This window comes from Bos grunniens, chromosome X, assembly GCF_055505025.1.
Source record: "Bos grunniens cultivar Pamir isolate PY7600 chromosome X, Bosgru_T2T1.0, whole genome shotgun sequence".
NCBI classification, from domain to species: Eukaryota; Metazoa; Chordata; class Mammalia; order Artiodactyla; family Bovidae; genus Bos; species Bos grunniens.
The window spans coordinates 6,840,955-6,868,906 of NC_141194.1; the positions used below are offsets into that span (position 1 = coordinate 6,840,955).

Consider the following 27,952-nt stretch of genomic DNA (forward strand, 5'->3'; position numbering starts at 1 on the left):
CAGGGATCGAACCCAGGTCTCCAGCATTATAGGCAGACTCTTTACCATCTGAGCCACCAGGGGAAGTCCAAATTAGATGAACAGGAGTTTAAAAAAAGGACCAATTTGAGGACCACGGTGCGAGAGTCTTGAAGAGGACAGAGTGGAAGGGCCAGCGACGGGTGACCTGCATTTCATCTTAAATGCCCCCGGATGAAGTGGACAAACCAAAACTGCACGTAAAAATCTCCAGAGGTCAGGTCGCCTACTGTTCATTGTCTTACAGCACACGTCAGCACCGGATGAGAAGTGACCGTTTATCTCAGACTCAGAATGTCATGCAGCCCAAGGCAGAGCTAGTGATTATTAACACAAGGCTACGGTGCTCAGTCCCTGGGTGGGGAAGATCCCCTGGAGGAGGGCATGGCAACCCGCTCCAGTATTCTCGCCTGGAGAATCCCCAGGGACAGAGGAGCCTAGCGGGGGTGACAGTCCCTGGGGACGCAGAGAGTTCAACAGGACTGAAGCCACGTGGCACGCAGGCAGAGGAAAGGCACCACGCTCACATTACAAGGAGAGGTGAGTGACGAGCTGCAAGATTAAGGTGGTCCCTTTCCACTCATGCCCTGAAGCTGGTTCCAGAAATCAGGGCAGGGAGCCTCCTGGTCATTGACAAAGGAGTTCCTGGGGAGCCTGGGGCCCCCAACCTAGGCCTGCCTCTACCCAGAGGCTCTTACCTTCAGAAACCAAGCTCAAGGCCTCATCGGAAGTGTGCGTGCCGCCCGGAAGCTCCTTCTTGGGAGCGGGGCCTTCCCCGGGCTCGTGGGGGCCCCCGGGGGAGGGGGGCGCCCCCTCGGTGGCCGAGGTGGTCATCGAGTCCCACTGGATCTCCTTGCTGGGACCTGGAAGCGTCAGGCGGCAGCCTGTCCAGCCATAGAAGGCCAGGGACAACAGGAAACCTTGGGCTGGATTCAGGATCCCCTGGAAGGGAGGGGAAAGAGACGGCATATAAGTCAGGGCACTGATGGGCATCAGGGCTCACAGGGGTCACTTCGGTCCACAGGGCTGGCCTCAACTGGGGTGCACCCTGTTGGCTAGTTTGGGGCAAGAGAAAGACTGGCTTGGAGGTTCTGAGCCTTCAGAGATGCGTGGGAGACATAGGAGACAAGAGGGGTGGAGAGGAAGGTCCCGGGCATCACCCCAGCAATGTGGGTTCTCTAGAATGCTTTATATTTATGGACAGTGTTCCAAGGGATACCTCCAACTCTGTGGCTTTTGCAGTCTGCAACACTTCTTCCAGAGAAATTCCCAGATATTCTTAGTCTGCCTAAAAAGTTTGAGACACTTGCCAAACTAACTTACCAGAGTCATATGTGTTTAATAATGATGGCAACACTGAATGCACACGCATTTAATTGAGGACACGGTGAGCCTCTCCACTTGTTTACTTGCTAAGTGGTGGGTTGCCAGGCCTTTCTCCATGGGATCTTCCTGACCCAGGGATCGAACTGGGGTCTCCTTCATTGGCAGGCGGATTCTTTACCGCTGAGCCACCACGGAAACCCAGGCACTTCTCCACTAACAGCTCCTGTATGGAGTTTTTGCAGTGGGGACACAATATCCTGGAAACATTGAGGACGATGTATCCATGAGCTTTCCACCTGATTATGGTGGTGTGTTTCTAGGCAATATTGTTGCCTACATGTGTGATTAGGTAGTTGAAATGAGTATAATCTCTACATCCTGCATTTTTCACTTATTATGAGATTTCATAATTGTCATACTTTACATTGTCATTTTCAGCATCTGCATACCATTTCATCAAGATCAAACACAGTGATTTACTTAACCATTCCCTTTTATAAAAAAAAGAAAATGTGGGTTGTCTAGAATGCTTTATATTTATGGATAGTGTTCCAAGGAATACCTCCAACTTTGTGGCTTTTTCAGTCTGAAACATTTCTTGCAGATAAATTCCCAGATATGTTTAGTCAGCCTGAAAGGTTTGAGACACTTACCAAACTGACTTACCAGAGTCGGATCCCTTTAATACTGATGCCAAGAGTAAATGCACAAGCTAACTCACGGACCACAGCCAGATAAGGGGGCCCCCGCAACCTCTTCAACTCACCACATATTTAAATAACACATAGATCATACTTCTCAGTGGTTTTTATCTTGTCTGGGTTTTTTTCTTCTCCTTTAGGAAGTACATTTAAAATCAAGATTGACCTACCATCATGAACCACGTGGTCTTGGCTGCGTTTCTGACCTGTTTCAAAGAGCTGCTGTTGATATCTGGTTGCATTTCAAGATAGAACAAAAGGCTTTCGTTGATGACATTTGAGAACCAGCTGTGAGAAAGAAAATGGGCCACAGGTAAAGAGAACATGTGATATCATTCTTTTTTTTTTTTTTTGCTTATTTTTAATGGGTGGATAATTGCTTCCCAATATCCTTTTTTTTTCAATGCCAGAGGTCAGGGGACATGTCTGCATGCATGACTGCTGAGTCACTTCATCATGTCTAACTCTTTGTGACCCCAATGGACTGTAGCTCTCCAGGCTCCTCTGTCCATGGGATTTCCCAGGCAAGAATACTGGAGTGGGTTGCCATTTCCTCCTCCAGGGGATCTTCCCAACTTAGGGATCAAACCCACATCTCCGGCATTGCAGGCAGATTTTTTTATCTACTGAGCCACCTGAGAAGCCCCAGGGAACATGTCTCCCAAGACCTAGAAGTCCGGGAGGGGTGACCAAGTAGCTGCAGAATTAGACGAGAATTAGACGTCAGAGACGGCATCCCCCTCAGCCGAAAGCAGAGACCAAGAGACCCTCCTGATGGTCACAATCAACACCACATCGGGTGGAAGGTTCTGGCACACGTCAAATAGCCCAGAAGTCGTTCCTCCTTTGACGAGTAAGCTGACGTCTTGATGGAAACCAACACGAACCTTGATGTTTTATGTCGGAAATTTCTGACGGTAGTCTCGGCAGGTCGGCGAAGTTGGAAATGGCGGGCTCGGGGTATTTTTAAAGGGAGGTGACTCACGGCTCTCCCAGGAGAATGTCCAAACCAGCCTCTTCCCATCAGATAAATTATTAACCACCAACGTGTGCCCTGTCTGGCAAAGCACTCTGTCGCTGCAGCAAAGGGCTTTCTGATTTGGTACTTGTCACAGCTCTATTTGCACAGAGCAAACCCACGTGAAATGCTGGGGCAGACTGCCTGTGGGGGACAGGGCAGGCCCACTGAGGAGATGAAGATTGCTCTCTACCCTTCTTGTTTTTTTTTTTTTAGTTGTTTTTTTGGCTGTGCCACACAGCTTTCGGGATCTTAGTTTCCTGAACCAGAGATGGAACTCTTACCCCCTGCAGTGGGAGCTTAGAGTCCTCACCACTGGACTGCCTGGGGAGTCATGGTTTCTGTCCTTGTTGCCCTGAGCTGTGAGTCATCACACAGACACGGGGTGTCATCCCTGAGTCTCATCAGATACAGGAATCCTGCTGTCAAGACAAATGCAGGGACTTCTCTGGCCATCCAGTGGTCAGGACTCGGTACTTCCAGTGCAAGAGGGATGAGGGTTCAATCCCTGGCCGGGGAAGTAAGATCCCACATGCCTCACACTGCAGCAACAACAACAAAAAACTAATTAATTAAAAAATAAAACAAAGATGGGTGCAAAAATAAAAGATGGATTTAGAAGGCACGATGAAGCATTTGATTTGAATGTTAATCCTCGGCGATGGGACAGTACTCCAGAGGCAAGTGGTTGGGATGTGACCACGTTAAAGTGAGGATTTTCTGTTCTTAGCGATTCTCTATAATTTGAGCGGATGTGAATTTCTTTCCAGAAGGTCATGGGTGCAGACTGGCCTTCCTGTCTGGACAGCATTGCCTCCAGGGCCATCTGGACAAGCCTCTAAAGGTTTCCTCTCCCAAGACTCTGCCTCTGGAACTCAGGTCACACTTGGGAAGGCAGCTTACAAGAGGTTTGCACTTCACGTACCAGTGAGAGTTTAAAGAAACAGAAACACGTTACCAAACAATGAAAACCAGCATTATCTTGAAGAATCGGGTCTTGATCATGGCTCCCATGCGTCTCTCGTTCTCCGTGTAAATGCCTTGTCTTCCCTTCAGTAAGGAGGCCACTGTGGAGCAGAGGGGAATGGTGTGTGATGTTCACGATCGACAAAGGCCAGCAAACTGGATGGGAGCCCGCAAGTCACCCTGAAGAGCAGGAGGCAAGATACCAGCCATGCCTCTCTCACCACTGCATGGGGAGGGGCGGGGGCGCTTCTCAGACACTCAGGGGGAATACACAGCTCTTAAAGGTTTCCTTTGAAGTCTTTGTGGCTTCCCTGATAGCTCAGCTGGTAAAGAATGCGCCTGCAATGCAGGAGACCCCAGTTCGATTCCTGGGTCAGGAAGAGCCCCTGGAGAAGGGAGAGGCTACCCACTCCAGGATTCTGGGGCTTCTCTGGTGGCTCAGCTAGTAAATTTGCCCGCAATGCGGTAGACATGGGTTCGGTCCCTGGGCTTGGGAAGATCCCCCTGGAGAAGGGAAAGGCTACCCACTCCAGTATTCTGGCCTGGAGAATTCCTCGGACTTTATAGTCCATGGGTTCACGACATGACTGAGCCACTTTCACTTTCACTTTTGAAATTGTTTAGATTTATATAAGATATACAGAGATAGTAGAGCCCCCATATAGCTGCACCCAGCTGCCTCCAGTGTTAACGTCTTCCGCAACCACACTCACAGCCACACGTTGGTCAGCATGAAGAAAATAACGCTGGTGCAGTGCTGTTAACTACACCCCCGATTTTATCTGGATTTTATTCGTTCAGGAGCTGTATTTTTAAGAGTTTATACTTTTTATCTTTATAATAAAAATTATTTTATAAATATTAAATATAAATATAAATGTTATTTTTATTATAAAAATAATTCACTAGGGGACTTCTCTCGTGGTTCAGTGGTTATAAGATTCCATGCGTCCAACATAGGGGGCAAGGTTCAATCTCTGATCAGGAAACTATAATGCCCCATGCTGAAAGATGCGGCCAAAAAATGTAAACAGTAATAATTTATCCTTGATTTCTTTCTTTCTTTGGCCAAGACTCTCTGCACGTGGGATCTTAGTTCCCCAACTAGGGATTAAACCCAGGCCCCCCTGCAGTGAAAGCGTGTAGTCCTAACCCTTGGACCTCCAGGGGAGTCTCATACTTGCTATTTTAAAATATTGAAAGATTTGGCATCCTCCTTTAGACAAGTTGAAAAATATAAAAAAAAGTTTAGAAAAAAAATTAACAACCTATCATCCCCCCAAAGACAACTACTGTTAGCATCTTAGTATATTTCTTTCCAGTGTTTTTTCCTACACTTCGTTTTCCTTTATTTGATGTAATTGGATCACTGTTTTTAATGCAATGTTTTTTAAAAAGCTATATTTGGCTCAGATGGTAAAAGCGTCTGCCTAAAATGCGGGAGACCAGGGTTCAATCCCTGGGTTGGGAAGATCCCCTGGAAAAGGAAATAGCAACCCACTACGGTACTCTTGCCTAGAAAATTCCATGGATGGAGAAGCCTGGTAGGCTACAACCCATGGGGTCACAAAGAGTCCGACACGACTGAGTGACTTCACTTTCTTTTTTTCTAATACACTATGGGGGTTGCGTGTTTTTAAATTTTTATTGCAGTAGAGTCGATTTCCAATGTTGTGTTACTGACAGGTGTACACACACTGTTTTTCAACGCAGATACGAAGAGAAAGAGACCCAAAGAGCCTTGGTGATGTTGTCTCCCTAAGTAGCAGAGCATGTCGCTTAAAGTTCTGCAATCCACAGTCGATCCTCCAGTGACCTTTCTGTGGAGGTGTGTTTCTTTATTCCAATTCTGCCCGTGAGGGACCCACAGGGCACGAGGGGGCTAGAGAATTGCCCCAGGGCTCGTCTCCTCAAGGATGGGGTAGGGGGCTGGAATGCAGGCCCCCTCCTGTGAGTCTGCTGACTCACCTTCTCGCCCAGATCTTTCTGGTGCCTCTGACTCATGTCCTGTGGGCCCCTTCCTGCTTCCTGCCCAGCTGGGAGAAGACATGGGCCCAGACAGCACGGGGGGAGCCAGCCCCTCCGCCACCGGGGACAGCCCTGTCCATCTCCACCCCTCACCCACGGGTGACCTTTCCTTTCCTCTCCTGTTCCCATCTCCCCCTCCGCCAGTTTTCAAGGACACTGGGTCTTTGGGGGCACGCCATGGATAGACCCAGGATGAGTCCAGGTAGAAGGGAAAAAGTCCACAGGTCCCTGGGCTGTGCGCTAACGCGTGCTGGCAAAGACCATCTAGCCGTGACTGAGCAGGCTTGCTCCCTGTCACTAATGTAAACCCACTCACTCTCCCCAACTTCATTCTGCTCGTCTCTGCAGGATGACAGATGAGGTCAGGGATCCTAGGTAATGACTGGGGCCCAAGTCCTGGGGCTCATCCCCGTGGCCTCATCCCCAGGGAAGCTTCCCTGCCCTTTACCTGCGGTCACTGTCTTTCGAAATAGGATGGGGTTGCCCACCAGGACCAGTAGCAGCGGCAAGTACGTGGTGATGTAGTGGGGGATGGCATGCTCCAGGCCCCTCTCGCACCTGGTGGGGAGGGGGGGAGAGAAAAACCGAGGCATTCTCCAACAATAAGGCTTTACCTGAAATAACCCGCTGCCTTATCTGAAAGCCGAGATAAGAGGACCCAGAGCGCAAGGGGAAATGCACAGATCACTTCTGGCTGCCGGAAGGAAACCTGACTCACATCTCATCATGTCTGTGGACAAGCAAGTAAGTCACAGAAGGAGAAGGAAGATCAATCACAGTTCTGTCTTGTCTCAGAAAGTGGGCCACTTTTCAAGTTCCCCCTTGGAAAAAAGTAAAGACAGGAAAGACTCTGGGATGATGGACGCCCACCCCCACCACAACCCCCCTGTGGGACCCCTTCAAAGAAAACACACACAGTTCAAGCAAGACAAAGGCACTCAATAGACTGGTAAGGTCCTCAGCACTTTACTACATTCTAGGCCTGGCTGACATCACCAATAAGATCCAAGCTCTGCCCTCGAACAACTGAAAACACCCGAGCTTCCTATTTCTCAGGACACTTGTTCCCAAGGTGACCCATAATCATTTCGGTGGTTCTTTTCAGAAACAAGACAGGAATGTCTACTGATGGGCTGGGGGACTCGTCCGTCAGCAACGGGACATGGTGGTATGCTACACACAGCTATGGTACCAAGGCCGGGAGTGTCACTGAACAAATGCATAATGTAGAGAAAGTGGCAAAGGGGGAGAGGGCATCCAAAGGAGAAGTTGCTCAGGTCCAACCCCAGATGAGGGGGAAAGCCAGAGGAGGGCGTAGCCCTGGAGGCCCGGGAAGGGGGCATGATAAAGATGCCGGTGCTGTCATCAGTATGGAGTGCACACACCAGAGATGAAAGTGGAAGAATGCACAAAACCAGGCATGAACAATGCAGTGCCCACCTTTTGTTGCCCTAAGGATGGCAATACCATGTGAAGATGGTGCGTTCTTTTTTAAATGAAGCTTTCTTCTTCAGCTGTGAAAGCTAAACCATGGTCTACAAGGGCTTGAGGGGAGAAAGGGAAACAGGAGGAGCAAAAGATGAGATTCGAATGATGAGGGACAGATGAGTGAGGGTGGGAGCCTGCACAGTGCTCTGAGGATGCAAATGATGAAGGGTGGAGACAATGGAAGGTGCAGAGAAGATAATGGGATGATGGAGGGTGGACATGATGGAGGGTGAAGACATTGGAGGATGAGATGATGCAGGGTGGGCATGATGGGATGATGGAAGGTGGAGATGATGGAATGTGGCAATGATGGAGAAGGAGATGATGGAGGAGGAGGAGATGGAGGTAGACATGATGGGAAGATGGAGGGTGGAGATGATGGGATGGTGGAGGGCAGACTGATGGAGGGTGGAGATGGTGGAGGGTGGACATGAGGCAGATGAGATGATGGTGGCTGGAGATTATGGAGGACGGTTCTGATGGAGGATGAAAATGATGGATGGTGGAGATGATGGAGGGTGGGATGATGGATGGTGGAGATGATGAAAGATGAGATGATGGAAGGTGGAGATGATGGAGAGTAGAGATGATGGAAGATGAGATGATGAGATGATAGAGGATGAGATGATGGAGGTTAGAGAAGATAGGATGATGGAAGTTGCAGATGATGATGGTTGCATGTGATGTTGCAGAAGTTGGAGGGTGGGGATGATTGAGGGTGGAGATGTTGGAGGGTGGGGATGATATTGGGTGCAGATGTTCGAGGGTGAGATGATGGCCTATGAGATGATGGAAGATGGGCATGATGGGATGATGGTGGGTGGAGATGATGGAGGTTGGAGGTGATGCATATTGGAGATGATAGAGGGTGGGGATGATTGAGGGTGGAGATGTTGGAGGATAAGATGATGGAGAATGAAAATGCTTCAGGTGGAGGCCTTGTGTTAATCTGGGAGCACCTGGGCTCAAATGAAACAGCCCCAGGATCCCATGGGTGGAGGTGAGTGATAAAAATTCTCTTTCCGATTAAGTGCATCCCTCTGTAACAGCTGCTTACTCTGTCTTCGTCCTTTTAAGGCTCCTGGGGAGAGCAGATTGTTTTGAGGGGTCTACACAGAGGCCTGGAAGTAGTCACAGTTGACAAGGCAATAGGACTGTGGAGACATTTGAGTGAGCAGCTGCAAGAAATTAAGAAAGATGGGGAGAAATAGTCTACACCACAGGTCAGCAAACTTTTTCTCTAAAGGAACAGATAGGAAATATTTTAGGCTTCAGAACCCTCATGGCCTCTGTCAAATCTACTCAACTCTAATGGATAAAGCAGCCATAGACAATACATACACAAATGGGTATGGCTGTGTGCCAATAAAACTTTATTTACAAAAGCAGGCAAAGGGCCGGATCTGTACTATGGGCCATGCTGTACTGATCCTTGGGTCTGTGCTGTGCTGTGCTTAGTTGCTCATTTGTGTCCAACTCTTTGCAACCCCATGGACTGTGGCCCGCCAGGCTCCTCTGTCCATGGGATTCTCCAGGCAAGAATACTGGAGTGGGTTGCCATGCCCTCCTCCAGGGGATCTTCCCAACCCAGGAATTGAACCCAGGTCTCCCACATTGCAGGCGGATTCTTTACTGTCTGAACCACCAGGGAAGTCCAAGAATACTGGAGTGGGTAGCCTATCCCTTCTCTGGGGGAACTTCCCAACCCAGGAATTGAACTGGAGTCTCCTGCATTGCAGGCAGACTCTTTACCAGCTGAGCTACCCAGGAAGCCCCTCCCTGGGTCTACAACACCTTAAAATCACCAAGAGATGGTGTCCAACGTCTGATTTTCAGTTTTCCATTAAAATGTAGAATATATCTCCTTAGAGAGACCTTGAGGTTTTACAAATGGTAAAGGGCAGGGGTTCAGACTCAAAGAAATGTCTGAGACAGTTTCAGAGGCCACATCTCCCAGCGTGTGTTCAGAAGAGCACAGGATGGAGACATGAAAAAAAAGTGCAGACAGCAGAGGCTGAAAATGAGCTATTCTAAAAGCAACCCTTTGAGTCTCCCAGACATCTGGAACTCAGCCCTGGGATGTTCAACTCACCTGTGTGCCCAGAGGAAGCTGGTTTGAAGGATTAAAAAAAAATCAAGAGCAGGTAGGAGAGAGCCATCACAGGTGTGTAGGGAGCAGAGATGCACCCCCAGCTCCGATTGTGCCTCTGAGGTTGTTTTTTTTGTTTGTTTGTTTAAACACAGCCCTCAGTACAGATCCAGCCCTCCGCCTGCTTTTGTCAATAAAGTTTTATTGGCACACAGCCATGCCCATTTGTGTATGTATTGTCTATGGTTGCTTTACCCATTAGTGCTGAGTAGGGAAAGTCACATAACATCAAAGTCACCATTGTAAAGTGAACAACTCAGCAGCATTTAGGACACCCATGGTGCCCTGCAAGCTCTGTATCCACACTGGGCACAGCACCAACCCAACACACGTGATGGGCAGGAGCAGGGGACCCTGGCTGGCTCAAGGAGCCAGGCACGTGCTCGCAGCTGCACGGATCCTGGACGAAGGCCCGCCCACCCACATGGGGTCAGCACCCAGGCATGTCTGCTGGAGGACGCCCCACGGGGGTCAGGCATTGGGGGAGCCCCGGCTTACCTGGCCATGGAAGGATAGTACAGCATGAGGGCGCCCTCCACGCTCAGCAGGGCAGCCAGGCCCCAGGTCATTAGGTGGTACAGCAGGATGGTGCTGGGGGAGAGAGAATACAGGTCCAGAACCTCAGGTCCAGCACCTGCCCGGTCCCGCACTCTGCGAGCAGCGGTAAAACACATGCAGAGCAGACTCTCAGCAAGTAGCCCCCTGATTGTGCCTCTGAGGTTGTTTTGTTTGTTTATTTGTTTAAACACAGCCCTCCGTACAGATCCGGCCCTCTGCCTGCTTTTGTAAATAAAGTTTTATTGGCACACAGCTGTGCCCACTTGTGTATGTATTGTCACCCCTTAGTGCTGAGTAGTGAAAGTCATGTAACATCAAAGTCACCATTCTAAAGTGAACAACTCAGCGGCATTTAGGATATCCACAGTGCCATGCAAGCCCCACCTCAGACCCGTTTGAAAACATGTTCATCCCCATAAAAGGACACCCACACCCATTCGGGGGTCTCCCCCCATCACGCCTGTACCCCCAGCCCCTGGCAACCACTCAGCTACCATCTCTCTCTATGGATTCGCCTATTCTGGACATTTCATCCAAGTGGAAGTGTAAAAAATGTGGCCTTCTGTGTCTGGTTTGTTTCCCTTAACCTAAGGCTTTCAAGGTCCGTCTAGGCAAAGCTATGGTGTTTCCAGTAGTTATGTATGGATGTGCAAGTCGGACCATAAAGAAAGCTGAGCACTGAAGAATTGATGCTTTGGAACTGTGGCATTGGAGAAGACTCTTGAGAGTCCCTTGGACTGCCAGGAGAACCAACCAGTCCATCCTAAAAGAAATCAGTCTTGAATATCCTTTGGAAGGACTGAAGCTGAAGCTGAAACTCCAATCCTTTGGCCACCTGATGCGAAGAGCTGACTCATTGGAAAAGACCCTGATGCTGGGAAAGATTGAAGGCAGGAGGAGAAGGGGACAACAGAGGATGAGATGGCTGGATGGCATCACTGACTCAATGGACATGAGTTTGAGTCAACTCTGGGAGTTGGTGATGGACACGGAGGCCTGGCGTGCTGCAGGGGTCACAAAGAGTCGGACACAACTGAGCAACTGAACTGAACTGAAGGCTCTCAAGATTGACAGAAGGGATGGACATTTCAGGTGCTCAGCAAGAATACCTTGCTGTTTTGATTGTGCCTTCTTCCTTTTATAAAAATGAGCTGGCATAATTCCTCCTAGGGACCTAGCTCTCCCAGTAGCAAGAGGTTCCCAGCCTCTGTCCTTCCTGAAGTCATCTGGGTACCCAACATGCAAGGGTCTTAATGCTCAGTCCAAACCACAAAGAAGGTCTCTGAGAAGTGGGTGGCCATCTGACATTCCAGGAGAGCTGAGAGACTTGCTATCTCTCTCCACTGCCACCCTTGATCATTCCTTGCAGAGTTTACACTCTTACCACCTCCATCCTTACATCCTTAACCATCCCCATCCTTCATCTCTGTACACCCACACAAGCCACCCTGTCCCCCCAAAGGAGCAGAGTCAGTAAGGCTTGCAGGTGATCCAGAGAGGTTCAGAAACTTGCCAACAGTCACTCAGTGACTGAGGTGAGTGAGTGAGGGTCAGGAACTTGAACCCACTGGGGCCAAGGCACTAACCACTGTGTAATTCCTCCTAGACAGCCCCCTCTCCAGCACCAGAAATCTTGGGCTCTGTACTTAGCATAACACATCCATACACACTTCTTAGAACTTCTTCCTATACCTTTAGATACCATCAGAATTTTTATAATCATGCCAATCCTTTTCTAGCATCTGTCCAGTTCCAAATATGAAATTTACTGAATTACTTATTTCCATGGTTTTAAAATCCTCAATTTTGGTTGGGGGGGCACCTGGAGAATATTTTGCTATTTTTTCTTAATATATATATGTGTATATATATATATAGTTGACTTACAATGTTTCAGGTGCCCAGCAAGAATACCTTGCTGTTTTGATTGTGCCTTCTGCCTTTTACATAAAAACGAGCTGGCATTAGACATTTCTTGGTGGAGTGCCCACTGGGAGGTTCTGATGGATTGTGTCTCAGTTCAGTTCAGTCACTCAGTCGTGTCCAACTCTGAGATCCCATGGACTGCAGCACGCCAGGCCTCCCTGTCCATCACCAACTCCCGCTTGCTCAAACTCATGTCCATTGAGTCGGTGATGCCGTCCAACCATCTCATCCTCTATCGTCCCCTTCTCCTCCTGCCTTCAATCTTTCCCAGTATCAGGGTCTTTTCCAATGAGTCAGCTCTTTGCATCAGGTGCCCAAAGGACTGGAGTTTCAGCTTCAACATCAGTTCTTCCAATGAATATTCAGGACTGATCTCCTTTAGGATGGACTGGTTGGATCTCCCTGATGGCCAAGGGACTCTCAGGAGTCTTCTCCAACACCACAGTTCAAAAGCATCAATTCCTTGGCACTCAGCTTTCTTTATAGTCCAACTCTCACATCCATACATGACTACTGGGAAAACTACAGCCTTCACTAGACAGACCTTTGTTGGCAAAGTAATGTCTCTGCTTTTTAATATGCTCTCTAGGTTGGTCATAACTTTTCTCCCGAGAAGTAAGCATCTTTTAATTTCATGGCTGCAGTCACCATCTGCAGTGATTTTGGAGCCCCCCCAAAAATAAAGTCTACCACTGTTTTCCCATCTATTTGCCATGAAGTGATGGGACCGGATGCCATGATCTCAGTTTTCTGAATGTTGAGCTTTAAGCCAACTTTTTCGCTCTCCTCTTTCACTTTCCGTGTCTACCCTACAGAAATAAGTGCTCGTGGCCTCTCCAACCTTCCCCTCCAGCAATGAGCTAGAGCAGAAGAACCCGGCCGCTCGCACTGAATACCTCTGTCCAGCCGACCTCTGGATCACCAGGTAGGCATCCACTGCGTAGCAGAACCACCACCAGAAGCAGGCGCTGTACAGCAGCTGGATCCAGAGCTGTAATCAGAAGAATGGCATCCCAGCCCCTAGGTGCAGGCTGGAGGTGGCCCCGCCCCACCCCTGATGTCATCCCAGCCCCTGGGGGCGGGCTCCGGGTGGCCCCGCCCCTCCCTGATGTCATCTCGTGTCCCTGAAAGCCCTCGGCAGACACGTGGCCACCCTTGGAAGCCTAGGCTGGGACGTGGCCTGGGGGCAGGCGGGTGCCTTGGTTCCCGGTCTGCTCAGCCAGACTGGTCCAGCAAGCCCCTCCTGATGCTCACATGTGTAGGCAGAGAGATGACGGGCTCAGAGATGAAAGGCCTGGCCAGGCACTTTGAACCAGATGCGCTTCTGCTGAGGACGAAAGAGGATGCGCAAGAAGGACCTTCCCAGGGGGAGCAAGGCAGGGATGTGCTGCAATGCTAAGTGCCTTCAATGGTGTTCGACTCTTTGCGACCCTGTGGACTGTAGCCCCCCAGGGTCCTCTGTCCATGGAATCCTCCAGGCAAAAAATACTGGAGTGGGTTGCCATTTCCTCCAGGAGATCTTCCCTACCCAGGGATCGAACCAGCACCTCCTGCATTAGCAGGCGGGTTCTTCACCCGTGAGCCACCTGGGAAGCTCCAGAGACCCCTGGAGGGTTTGTTAAATCACAGACAGGCCTTCCTCCCACAGGGTCCCTGGTCAGTGGGCTAAGGGTGGGGGTCTCTGAGCTTTTGTAAAAACCTCACTGGGTTGGTGGGAGGGTCAGGACCATACTTTGAGGACTCAGTGTAACAGAGGGGAGTGAAGGGGTGGGGAGGGTGACCAGGGAAGCCACACTTACTGCACTCCCCACGCAGAAGACGGCAGGCCACACATCTGTGTTGTTCACGGCAGAGATGTCGTCCACGAAACTCGGAAACCCTAACCACACCGCAGATCGGACCGCGATACCTAAGGGGCAACCAGGTGATAACGCTTTCTTTGTGTCCGCTCCTGACTCAGACCTAAAGGGGGCCTGCTGACTGTAAAAATGATGGATGGACAAATGGACACATGGACAGATGAAAGGATGGATGGATAGAAGATAGGAAGGGAGAGAGAAAGATGTGAGGGAGGCAGAGATGAAAGATACACATGTTGGTGGGTACAGGAGAGACAGAGGAGAAAAAAAAAAAAAAGACTCAGAAGATAAGGATTATGGTTGCAGAGCAATCCCCGGCGCTTTGATTTCCACTTCCACTAACATCAGCTAGAGTCATGTTCCTTATTTTGGTTGGTCGTTTATTTGCCTCTAAGAAGCAACTGTGTGAATAACAGTGTGTGTTTCTTGACTGTATTTTTAGTGTCCGGCTTAACTAGTCCTCATGTTAAAAAAAAAAAAAAGAATGACTGAAAAAAAGCACATTCTTTCTTTTTTAATTTTTTTAAAAAAGGATGTATTGATTTATTTTATTGATTGGTCTTTGTTGCTGCTAACAGGACTTTGTCTAGGTGTCGCGAGCAGGGGCCTCTACTCTTGGGCTTCTCATCTCTGTGGCTTCCCTTGCTGCGGAGAACCAGCTCCAGGGCACCTGGGCTCCAGTAGTTTCGGCACCTGGGCTCAGTAGTCATGGCTCGTGGGCTCCGTACTTGTGGTGCATGGGCTTAGTTGCTCCATGCCATGTGGGATCTTCCCTGACCAGGGATGGAACTCGTGTGCCCTGCACTGCAAGGTGGATTCTCAACCACTGGACCACCGGGGAAGTCCCGAAAAAGCTTACTCTGAAGTTGTGGAAGAGAGTTCTTCTGTTCTTTTTAATAAAATTGAAGATTTTCACAAGTTAGCTCTTGTAATCTACTTTTGACATTTATTATTTGGGAGTGTTCCTTGCTCTTAGATCCAGATATCTAATTCGCCTATAATCAGTATCCACACTCGACGTATATAATAGGGTTGTGAGGTTTGGGATAGCATCTGTTTGAGTGTACAGTGTATAACACAAAATGCTCAAGGGGAAATGAACAGTACAGACTTGTATACTAGCATAATGTGTGTAGTTGGCATACAAAACATATACTTCAAAATAGGCAACCAGATATACACTGTGTCCTACACCACCAAAGGGCATTATGGACACTAAAATCCTAAAGATGTCGCTTCTCATTCTTAAGTGCAAATAACAGAAATGACGTTTTCTTCCAAATAGTGCTTTGTTGTTTTCACTATGGAGATCTGCTTTGAGCTCAGTAAACACCATATGTATATATATTTGCATGTATATGAGGTGATGGGTGTTTAGGAAACATTTTATGGTAAATGTGAGTCATTGTGCTGGATATCTAAACGTTTCCCAGTGCTGTATGTCAGTGAAGTGTCAGCAAAACTGGGGCGGGACTTCCCTGGTGGTCTAGTGGTTAGGATTCTGTGGTTTCACTTCCATGGCCCAGGTTCAATCCCTGGTCAGGGAACTGGGATCCCACAAGCTGTGCAATTTGTCCAGGAAAAAAAAAAAGATTTTAAAAAATCCTCCGGGGGGTGGGTGGGTTAGTGGGGGAGCGGAATCACATTCCATGCAATAGGCATCTGTATTTCTTTTTGTCTTTATTTTGGCTGCACTTGGTCTTCGCAGGCTTTCTCTAGTTTCAGAGTAGGGGCTACTCTTCATTGTGGTATGTGGACTTCTCATCGCCGTGGCATCTCTTGTTGCGGAGCACAGGCTCTAGGTGGGTCGTGGGCTTCAGATGTTATGGACCCCAGTCTCTGCAGCATAGGCTCAGCAGTTGTGGCTCACAGACTCTGGAGTACGCGGGACCCTCCTGGACCGGGGATCGAACCCACGTCCCCTGCATTGGCAGGCGGGTCCTTTACCACTGCACCACCAGGGACACCTTGGCATCTGTGCTTGTTATTTTTCAGCGAGGAGGTCCAGACACCCCCTGCCTTGCCCTGACTCCTGCTTCTGCTCATTTGCCCACAGTGCCATGTACCTTCCTTCAAAAGGTGAAAGGATGTACCAATCTTATTTCCTGACCCACCCCCCAAAAGATGTTTGGCTGCAACTCTATCTCCAGATATTCAAGTTACTGAAACTATTAAGATGCTTCCCCCAAATGCTTCAGCAGAATCAGGGAGAAAACCAACTTTTTAAAATTTAATTATCCTGCACCACACTCGCTTTGTCGCTAACAGAAAGGGACGTATTCCTTCCTGTCTTACTCCAGTCTGAAAAAGTGACTACAAGTTCCATAGCATGTGTCTGGAGTCAAGATTCTTGAGTGTCTCCAAGCACAAAACAGCAAGAGGAACAGGGGAGCCAACCCCTGGAACACATCCACCAGGTATCTGGTCAAGGTGGGCTAGAAGCTGCTGCGACACCCTCAGGACACGGAGGTGGAAGCCATTCAAATACCATCAGAGCCTCTCCTTCAAGAGCAGATGATTCCAACATGGCCAGCACCCGTCAGCACTCACAGAACACGGACGCTCTTTGGATCCTGATTTGAACTAACGAACGGAAAACTGGCATGTATGACATGCCTGAACATGTAGCGGTGACATGAAGGAATCGGTTTTCCTTATTTTTTAGGTGGCAATGATATCAGTGTGATATATATATATATATACATAATTACATATTATAATATGATACTATATTAAATATACACTTAATATAACATATTGGGCTTCCCTGATGGCTCAGAGGGTAAAGTGTCTGCCTGTGATGCAGGAGACCCGGGTTCGATCCCTGGGTCGGGAAGATCCCCTGGAGAAGGAAATGGAAACCCACTCCAGTACACTTGCCTGGAAAATTCCATGGACAGAGGAGCCTGGTAGGCTACAGTCCATGGGGTCGCAAAGAGTTGGACATGACTGAGCGATTTCACTTCACTAATATAACATATTAAATACATTATATATTGTAATATATAATAATATTGTAACATATAGTATATGGCTTCCCTGGTGGCTCAGATAGTAAAGAATCCGCCTGCAGTGTGGGAGACCCAGGTTTGATCCCTGGGTTGGGAAGATCCCCTGGAGGAGGAAATGGCAACCCACTCCAGTATTACTGCCTGGAGAATCCCATGGACAGAGGAGCCTGGCGGGCTACAGTCCATGGGGCTGCAAAGAGTCAGACATGAGCGAGTGACTAACATACACACACATGTAGTATACAGTATGTTACAATGGACATGTCATATATTACAATTATGTATATAATTATATATAGGTTGAATTCTTCTACAGTTACATACTGAGATTTGTGTTGGATGTAATGATATAAACTCTGGGATCTGCTTCAAATTAATTCAATGCGGAGTGGGGTACAGGGATGAAGTATAGAGGAGGCTAGGTGATGAGAACAGGCGGCTTCTTATACAGTCTCTACATTTGCATATATATAATAAAGTCCAAAATAAAAAAGTTTAAAAGGTCAGCAGTATCGAGCTTGGAGTTTGTAAAACGTGCCGTGCTAGGGTTGAAAGCAGGGGTCAGCAAAGTTTCTGTAGTGGATCAGAGAGAAAATATTTTAGGGTCTGTGGCCCACACTTTCTCTATGTTTCTCTATGCAACACTCATTTCGGCCCTCGTGGGGAAATGGGGTGGGTGGAAGATGTTGCCCCAACAGTGCACAAGTGCAGGGCACGGCTGTATCCCCATAAGAGTCCACTTACGGACGCTGACATTCACATTTCACAGAATGCTTACATGTCTGAAATAGCATTGTTCTGTAGATGTTCTTAAAAGTATTTATTTACTTGGCTGGGCCAGGTCTCAGTTGCCGCAATGTGAGATCCTGTTCCCTGACTAGGGATCGAACCCAGGTCTCCTGCATTGGGAGCACAGTGTTTGAGTCACTGGACGACCAGGGAAGTCCCTGTTCTGTAGATTTCTAGGCTTCGAGTGTTAAGCTAGCTTTTTCACTCTCCTCTTAGAAAGGGAGAAAGTGAAGTTGCTTAGTCGTGTCTGACTCTTTGGGACCCCATAGACTGTAGCCCACAGGGCTCCTCTATGGAATTTTCTAGGCAAGAGTACTGGAGTGGGTTGCCATTTCCTTCTCCAGGGGATCTTCCCGATCCAGGGATTGAACCCGGGTCTCCCACCTTGCAGGCAGATGCTTTACCGTCTGAGCCACCAGGGAAGCCCCCTGGTAGATTTTTAAAACACACTTTAACATGTAAAAACATTCTTAACTCATGGGCTGTACATAGAAAAGCAGGCTGGATTTAGCCTAGAGACTACAAGTTTGCACATCTGTGATAGAAAACCCAAATTTAGATACATAGATAAAAAAGGAAATAAAACTTTTCTCATATATATGGAGTTTTCTTCCTGATCCTGCTAAATCGGTTTGGAAACAACTGCATGTATGTGAGCACAGGCTTGATAATATTAACTACTAGTCTCTCATTGGTACAACGATCATGGAACCGTTGTATTTTCTGTGTTTTCCTTCACAGCACTGCCTAAAGTTTCCCTAGTAAGAGCAGTAACAAATACATCAAAGTGTTAAAAAAAAGAAAAGAAAAAAAGAAGTCTCCGGAAGCAACTTTTACCCATATTGTATTGCAGAATCCACTCGTCCTCGTAGTGTCCCTGGGTAGCCCTCTCTGGATCAGTCCTCCCACCCGCAGGCCAGGCGCTCTCAACCACGCACAAGCGGTACCCGCTCCCTGGGGCAGGCATCCTCATTTGCACACGTAGGGGTCCCCACTCATGGGCCACAGGCCCTAAAACATGCACCACCCGACTGCTGGGCACCCCCACTCATACCCAGGGCTTCCCACTTGCGGGCTGCATGCCTTCAACCACGCACAGATGGGTCCCCACCTGTGGGCGGGGTGCCCTCATCCTTGCACGGAGGGGACCCCACCTGCCTGCCGGGCGCCCTCAACCACTCACAAACGGGTCGCAGGCCTGGCGTCCTCACCCGCATATGGAGGGTCCCCCAGTCCCGGAGACCAGGCGCGCTCAACCATGCAAGGAGTGGTCCCCATCCGTGGTACATACACCCTGAACCATGCACACGACTCCCGGGACGGGTGTCCTTCCCTGCACACGAAGGCTTCCCCAGTTGAGGGCCGTGTTCCCTCAGCTCCCAGGAAGGGGGTCCCCATCCTGGCTCTCTAGGGCCCCGCGGCCTCCACTGGGCATGGAGGGGTTCCCATCGCGGGCCGTGTGCCCTCAACCGCAAAAGGAGAGGTCCCCATTCGCTGGCTGCGCACCCTCAACAGCACACAGAGGAGCCCTGACCCGAGGTGCGCATGCCCTGAAAAAGGCACAGACAGCTCCCTGCTCGCAGGGCAGGTGTCCTCAACCGCGCACGCAGTGGTCCCCAGCCCTGGGCTGTGCGCCCTTAACCGCGGACAGAGGCGTCCTCACTTGCGGGCAGTGAGCCCTCAAACACACATGGAGGTATCCCCACTCGAGGGCCGCGGGCCTCAACTGGGCATGGAGGGGTCCCGACACGCACTACGTGCACCCTGGAAAACGCACAGACGGGTCCCAACTCGCGGCCTGACATCCTCACCTGCACACGGAGGGCTTCCCACCCACGGGCCGTGTGCCTTCAACCACGCATGCAGTGGTCCCCACCACAAGCCCGTGCGCCTTCAACCGCCCACGCAGTGGTTCCCACTCGCAGACAGTGCGCCCTCAAGCACACAGAGAGGGTTCCCACTCACGGGCCACGCACCATCAACCGCACATGGATGGGTCCTCAAGGCTGTAGGCGTGCCTTCAACTGCACACCAAGAGTTCCCCACCTGTGGGCTGTGCACCCTCAACTGCGCACGGAGTGGTCCTCACCACAGGGCTATGCGCTCTCAACTCCCATGAAGGACCCACTCATGGGCCACGAGCTCTCAACTGGGCACAGAGAGGTCCCCACTCGCAGACCCCTGGGTCGTGTGTTTTCAACTGCTCACGCAGTGGTTCCCACCCGCGGTCCATGCACCCTCAACTGCGCAGGGAGCGGTCCCCACTAGCGTGCAGCGTGCCCTCAGCACACACGGAAGGGGCCTCATGGACTGGGCGTCCTCACCCGCACATGGAAGGGACCCCACCCGCAGGCCGTGCGCCCTCAACTGCGCACAGAGGGGTCCCCACTCCTGGGCCCTCAACTGGGCATGGAGGGGTCCCCACCGCAGTACGCGTGCCCTCAACTGAGCACCAAGGGCTCCCCACCCGTGGGCCGTGTGCCCTCAACCACGCACAGAGTTGTAGTCCTCACCACAAGGCTGTGTGCCCTCAACTCCTATGAAGGGCGTCCCCACTCGCGGGCCACACGTTCTCAACTGGGCACAGAGAGGTCCCCACTAGCAGGCCATTCGCCCTCAGCTGGGCACAGAGAGGTTTCCATCCGCGGACTGGTGCCTTCAACCGCGCAGGCAGTGGTCCCCACCTGCAGGCCGTGCGCCCTCAACCGCACACGCAGGGGACTCCACTCTCTGGCTATTGGCCTTCAACTGGGCACGGAGGGGTCCCGACCCATGGTAATCGACCCCTGGAAAATGCACAGATGGGTCCCTACTCGTGGACCTGGTGTCCTCACCCACACACGGAGGGGACCCCACCCGCGGGCCGTGCACACTCAACTGCCCACACAATGGTCCCCACCCGCATCCACGGGCCCTCAACTGCGCACACAGTGGTCCCCACCAATGGGCTGTGCGCCCTCAACCGCGCACAGAGGGGTCTGCACCCGCGGGGTGCGCGCCCTTAACCGCGTACAGAGAGGTCCCCACTCGCCGGCAACGCACCCTCAACTGGGAACGGAGAGGTCCCGACTCGCGGTACTTGTTCCCTGAAAAACGCACAGATGGGTCCCTCCTTGTGGGCTGGGCGTCCTCACCTGCACATGGAGGGGACCCCACCGGCAGGCCATGTGCCCTCAACCGAGCACGGAGTGGTTGTCACCACAAGGCTGTGCGCCCTCAATTCCCACGAAGGGCGTCCCCACTCGCGGGCCGCGCGCTCTAAATTGGGCACAGAGAGGTCCCCACTCGTGGGCCATGGGCCTTCAAATGGGCATGGAGGGGTTCCCACCCCGGGCCGTGTGCCTTCAACTGCACACACAGTGGTCCCCACCTGTGGGCCGTGCACCCTCAACCGCGCACGAAGGGGTCCCCACTCGCGGGCAGCGCGTCTTCAAGCACACACGGAAAGATCCCCACTCGCGGGCCGCGGGCCCTCAACTGCTCACGGAGGGGTCCGCACCCGCGGTGCGTGTGCCCTAGGAAACGCACAGACGGTCCCTACTCGCAGGCCAGGCGTCCTCACCTTCACACGGAGGGGTCTCCACCGTAGAGCCGCGCGTCCTCAACCGCGCAGGCAGTGGTCCCCACCTAAGACGGGTCGTGCGCCCCCAACTCCCACGAAGGAGTCCCCAGTGGCGGGCCACACCTCGTCAACCTCGCTCGGAGGCCCACCCGTGGGGCCGCAGGGCTCTCAACCGCGCACGTAGGCGAGCCCTGAAAAAACGCACAGACGGGTCTCTGCTTGGGGGCCGGGCGTCCTCACCCACAAACTGAGGGAGCCCTACTCGCGGGCCGCACACGCTCAGCTGCGCACGGAGGGGTCCCCACCTTTGAGCTGCGCGCCCTCAACCGCGCACTCAGTGGTCCCCACCTACGACGGGCCGTGCGCCCACAACTCCCATGAAGGGGTCCCCAGTGGCGGGCCTCACCCCGTCAAACTCCCACGGAGGACCACCCGTGGGCCGCGGGTTCTCAACCGCGCACCTAGGCACGCCCTGAAAAAACGCATAGACGCGCCCTTACTTAGGGGCCCAACGTCTTCACCCGCAGAGGGAGCCCTACTCGCGGGCCGCGCGCACTCAACTGCGCGCGGAGGGGTCTCCATCAGTGCAGTACGCACGGGCCCTGAACCACGCACGGAGGGGTCCCCGGCCGTGCGCCCTCACCTCCCAAGAAGGGGTCCCCACCCGCGGACCGGGCGCCCTCACTCGAACACCGACGGGTTCCCCACCCACCCTCGCCCGCGCGGCTCGCGCGCTCACCCAGGCAGCCAAGCAGGTCGCAAGCGGTTGCGGCGCGCACGATGCGCACGGAGGCGGGGACGCGGGCCGAGGTCGCCGGCGAGGCTGAGGCGATCCCGGGGCCCGCGGGCCGGCGCCCGGGCCGCAGCTGCAGGAGGCCGAGCGCCAGGCGGAGCGCGCCGCTACCCAGACACAGCGCGTGGAAAGCCCGCGGCTGGAAGCCCAGCGCGAGCCGCGTGGCGGCGTCCCGCGTGGGGCAGCAGAAGGTGCCTAGTCGCGGAGAGGCCATGGGTCGTGCTGGGGACGCGCGTGGCTCGAGTCTGCCTGCCGGCCTGAGTCATGTGCTGGGCGCGGGGGCCGCGGGGAGGGGGCGTCATGTGCCCTGGGCCTCCCCGCTGCCCCCGCCTGATCCCCGCCCCGCGCTGGCAGAAAAGGCGCCAGGCTCGGCGAGGGCAGCGCGGAACGCCACGAGGCCTCACGAGGGTGATGCTTGGTAACGAGGAGGAGGGGTGGGGGCAGAGAGCTCAGGGTCGGGAAGTCCGCTCTCCTGCCGGTCAGCAGGCCTTCCCGGGAGGGGGAGGGGGCGGGGGTGCTTAATTCTCCAGAACCCGGAGCCCTCGACAGTGCTGTCTCATCTTAACCCATCTCCCCCAGAAACCACGCGCTCTTGCCAGGTCTGAGCAGTCTGAGTCTCTGACATCCTTCATTTTGATCCGTTGCCAGTTCATAAACAGTGACCCTGCCGTGATTAGCATGAAAATACTGCTTTTCTGTGGCCCCCCTCCGCCAGGGAAATCACCCCACAGAGCTAGGACTTTTGCTTGGAATCAACAAAACTTTGAAGAAAGGGGAAACTCTTTTGCCAAACTGGACACACACACACATACACACACACGTTTTATACCTTCAGGTCCGCTCAATTTTTACTCATCTCAACCATGTAAGGTTAGATTTTTGACATTGTATGTTAGCTTTCAAGAGTAACTCTCTTTAGGAAAAAAAAAAAAAAGTTCAAGTTTATTCAGATTTTCTTAAAGTGTGTTAGTCGCTCATTCCTGTTCGAGTCTTTGCGACCCCGTGGACTGTAGCCCGCCAGGCTCCTCTGTCCATGGGATTCTCCAGGCAAAAATACTGGGGTGGGTTGCCATGCCCTCCTCCAGGGGATCTTCCGGACGCAGGGATTGAACCCAGGTCTCCTTCATTGCACGTGGATTCTTTACCAAGTTAGCCACCAGGGAAGCCAAACTGCTTTTAGAGGAACTGCATTAAACATTGAAAGTCATGCTTAATTCTATACGCATAATAGTTTCAAAATGATATTAGTACTATTGGTAATATATTGAGTGGACTTGAAAAAAAAAAAAAGTCTTCAAGTTGAAAATCTAAGAGCCTCATCTAAGTTATGGCTTTACTAAAAGTGAAAGTGAAAGCCCCTCAGTCGTGTCAGACTCTTTGCAACCCCATGGACTATACTATCCATAGAATTCTCTAGGGCAGAATACTGGAGTGGGTAGCCTTTCTCTTCTCCAGGGGATCTTCCCAACCCAGGGATCGGACCCAGGTCTCCCACATTGCAGGCAGATTCTTCACTAATCAAAATTTGAAAAAAAAAGAAAGAAAGAAAAACACCAGCTCCATCATACTTACCATCAGGAAATTTAACAGGTCCATTTGCAGCCAGGAGCAGACAGTCTTTGACCTCCTCCCAGCAGTAAACATGAGGTCTCAGAATTTTTCCAACCAGATGTAAGGCATCCCTATGCTTTTCCTCCACCGTCTCCCACGCCAGAGGCTCATCTCCATTTCCACCACCAGCTTTGCAGTTTTACATAAGCCAGAGTTTGGCCTCAGCTCCTCAGCCTTCCTCCTAGAAAACCACAGGACTGGGCTTCTGTTGGGGTGGAAGGCAGAGGGGAGGTCACTGCGAGATGGAAGCAGGGCCTCTAACCAGGAGCTGCAAACGCTACCACTTCAGAAAGATCCAGGCTGGCTTGTCTGGAAGCAGGGGCAGCTGCTCTGATAGAAGTCAGAACACACACTGATGGTGTTGAAACTTTAACCACCCTTGGAGAGTATGCACTTGCTTGTAAACACAGGACAAACCATCATAGGACTACTCCCAAGACCCTGAGTCCTTCAGAGAGTGGAGATCTCAGTACCTGTTTGGAACAGTTGATCTTCTATTTCCTTGGCTCCTGGAAAGCAGAACATTCTTTTGGAAGATCGTGTGTGGAACGTGCCTTAAAAGATGGAAATGCCGCGTTTGTCCATTTGCCCTGATGCCAAAGATTTGGGGGGTGGATCTGTGCAACAGAGTCACTGCATTTCGGCCTCTGTTTCTGCCCAGTGTCTCCAGAACGGACAAAACTGCTCAAGGTTGCCTACAGAGCTTTAAGCGGATAAAAAAGTGTTGTCGTGGGTTACAGCTTGGCATGCAACTCTTTTTCTGCCCCCCAACCCCCACCCCGGGGGAATTCAGTAGCTCTGTAAATATTGCACACAGTGGGTGGGTTTTGAACCTGGGCTTAGTGGCTCAGAAGGTAAAGAATCTGCCTGCAATGCGGGCGACCAGGGTTCCATCAGAGGTCAGGACGATCCCCTGGAGAAGGGAACAGCAGCTAGCCACTCCAGGATTCTTGCCTGGAGAATTGCGTGGACAGAGGAGCTGGCAGGCTACAGGCCATGGGGTCACAAAGAGTCAGACTATGAGTGAGCTACTGAGAGTTAGAAGCCAAAGAGTCTGACTTGTGGTTTTTGTGGGGAATTAACCTCACCTGACTTGGCTTCCTGAAGGAAACCCAGTCTTTGTTCTGAAGAGATAGCAGAAATGGATGGCTTGAGAAATAGTGCCTAAGAGAGCAGTCAGCAGAACATTCAATGCTGGAGCCATCTGACTAAGTCTTGAGCTCCATTTCTCAGCCTCCAAAGAGACGAGCCCAGGCTGGAAAGGACAGGGTGGGGTTTGTGTCCAGAGACAAAGAAGGAACCCAAGCTAACGCGAGTATCCTTATCCGACTGCCTTCCAGTGCAGTGTTGGCTGCACTGGATAACTTCAAGTCTGGCTTAACTGGCACCCCCTATCCTGGTGGCTCACCTTTCTATCTCTAGTTTCTGTCCAAGGCAGCAGAAGACATGTGACGTGTCCAAGCTCACAGAGGTCGTAGAGCTGAGACTTCAATCCAGGCAGGTCACTCCCTAAGCTCCAGCAGGGAATACGAGGTTCACCGCCCCGTCAATGTGAGTGTCCGCAAAGGGGTCAGACAGACCGAAGTACTCTCTGTGACTCAGCATCTCGAAGCAAGAAGAAGTCCACTTTTGAGAGGCTGGAGGCAGGTCGCAGGTGGTCTCAGATGTGATGGCATCTGAATGTCACTGCACTCTGAAGGAAGTGTGTTTTGGGGGAGTGTGGTGGTCTGTGCACGGGCTGGAAAAGTTTTCAGAGATGAGGCAGAATGAGAGGAGAGGAGAGTTTATCAGAGAGGGAGACGCCTTTAGAACAGGGGGCCGGTCAAGGAGAGCCAGCCCCTTTGATTGGCTAGCAGCCCATTTTTATAGCCTTAAGACAGAAAATTCCTACTAGAAGGGTGGCATTAGGTGATTGGTTAGGATGCTGTGTGTGATAAGTTGCTTCACTCGTGTCCGACTCTTTCTGTGATCCTATGGGCTGTAGCCCACCAGGCTCCTGTGTCCCTGGGATTCTCCAGGCAAGAATACTGGAGTGGGTTGCCATGCCCTCCTCCAGGGGATCTTCCCAACCTAGGGATCAAACCCGAGTCTCTTATGTCTCATGCATTGGCAAGCAGTTTGTTTACCTCAAGTGCCACTTGAGAACCCCCTAGGATGCTATTGGGTGGATAACAGAGTGGGTATTTTAGCTCACATGGGGTCAGGAAAGTGGCCAGTTTAGATCTGGAGGCTCAGGGCAATAGTTGCTATAGGACATGATCAGTTCCAGAGATTTTTATCCTGTGACCTTAGTCCAAGGGCTCCATGTCTGTGACCTTGGTATAGGGCTCCACAGGGAGGTCTATAGGATGGACACATGTATCAGTTCAGTTCAGTTGCTCAGTCGTGTCCAACTCTTTGCTACCCCATGGACTGCAGCATGCCAGGCCTCCCTGTCCATCACCAACTGCTGGAGTTTACTCAAACTCACGTGTCCATTGACACATATACACACATTACGTATTTCAACCTTCATTTAAATGTTATGTTTCTTTCTGCAGCATAGTATGCTAATGCTAAGTCGCTTCAGTTGTGTCCGACTCTGTGCGACCCCATAGACGGCAGCCCACCAGGGTCCTCCATCCACAGGATTCTCCAGGCAAGAACACTGGAGTGGGTTGCCATTTCCTTTTCCTTGCTGCACAGTATAGTAACATAGTAAAGTGAGATGACTGTTTCTGGGCAGCCACGTGCTCTGACGTCAGAGCTCAGATATCTAACAAAAAGGCAGTCTGCTCACTAACCACAGACTCTCACTAATTTCAAAATGACTGCTATATTGCTATAGAAGCAGCCATGAGCAGGTGATAGGAAATCCACACGAACCTCAAGGGCTTGGCTTGTGGCGAGAACTCGTGTTTGCAGATGACACAGATTTATGTGCAGCTGGTTGCACACTCGGCGGAAACATGTGTCTGATACACAGACCAGAGCAACAGCTCCATCTCAGAGGGACCGAAGGGCACTCACAGAGAAAGTGTGGGTCAGTCCGCCCCTTGAAGGGGCCCATGATTTGAAAGTGGTGGCTCTTCCCTTCCGGTCTCTGGGTCCCATTGCGATGCCCTTGGTTGAATATCCACAGTGAACCATGTATGTAACCCCGGTCTCTCAAACTAGTGACAGCACTTGAGTCTATTAAGGGGTCAGAGAACTTTATTCTGAAGAGAAAAATGAAAGTGAAAGTTGCTCAGTCGTGTCTGACTCTTTGCAACCCCGTGGACTGTACAGTCCATGGAGTTCTCCAGGCCAGAATACTGGAGTGGTTAGCCTTTCCCTTCTCCAGGGTATCTTCCCAACCCAGGGATCAAACCCAGGTCTCCTGCTTTGCAGGTGGATTCTTTACCAGCTGAGCCACCAAGGAAGCCCAGGAATACTGGAGTGGGTAGCCTTTCCCTTCTCCAGGGGATCTTCCTAACTCAGGGATTGAACCCATGTCTCCTGCATTGCAGGCAGATTCTTTACCAGCTGAGCCAGCAGGGAAGCCCTGTTCTGAAGAGGCCAGACAGTACATATTTTAGCCTTTGCAAGCTGCATGGTCTCTGTGGCAGTTACCCACCACTGCCCTGGGAGCCCCAGAGCAGCCACTGGCAGAAGGTAAGTGAATGGATGAGGCATGGTACCAATAAAGCTTTATTTAGAAAAGGAGACAGCCACACACCACAGGGCAGTAGGAGCTTAGTTTCCTGGAGATCTTACATTCTCTGCCAGGGAATCCATGCCCCCTGCAGTGGACACACAGAGTCTGAACCACTGGACCACCAGGTGAGTCCCAATCTAAAATTATTCTGAAATGTAAGCAACTGTATTGTTTTAAAAGCCAATCACACAGTAGTTCCTGCAGGCTTTCTACAAGTGTAATTGTGTAGAGGTAAGGAATGACAACCTATCCGACTTTTAGAAACATGCTATGTGTGCCAGAAAAAGTCTCTCCCTTGCAGTAAAAACTCCACCACCTTTCAGACAGCAGTCCTCCGTCACTCCCTGTTATTTCTACTGCTAGTGAAATACTTCTACGTTCCTTGAAGGGGTCATATAGACTCAGTTGAAAGAAATGTTTTGGCCAGTGGCCAGTGAGGAATTTCCAGCACCCAAAGCAGTAGCCCTCGAACA

General features: G+C 51.2%; 1 protein-coding gene across 4 annotated transcripts in view; it reads right to left on the reverse strand.

Moving 5' to 3' along the window:
• GPR143 (G protein-coupled receptor 143) overlaps positions 1-27,952 on the reverse strand; it is a 49,300-nt gene that overhangs the window by 7,236 nt on the left and 14,112 nt on the right. For 2 of the 4 annotated variants that reach the window (XR_015159021.1, XM_086387926.1), the window contains exons 1-7: positions 13,978-14,081; positions 13,075-13,169; positions 10,193-10,285; positions 6,506-6,615; positions 4,022-4,130; positions 2,216-2,333; positions 717-960 (exon numbers count right to left, since the gene is read on the reverse strand). Coding sequence is in view for 3 of the 4 variants with exons in the window: in XM_086387926.1 (XP_086244052.1) it covers positions 717-960; positions 2,216-2,333; positions 4,022-4,130; positions 6,506-6,615; positions 10,193-10,263 (652 nt within the window). In the remaining variant the exon portion in view is untranslated. Of the gene's footprint in view, positions 1-716; positions 961-2,215; positions 2,334-4,021; positions 4,131-6,505; positions 6,616-10,192; positions 10,286-13,074; positions 13,170-13,977; positions 14,088-22,138; positions 22,422-27,952 lie in introns of those variants that run through there. The other 2 variants (XM_086387927.1, XM_086387925.1) reach the window with 2 other exon arrangements.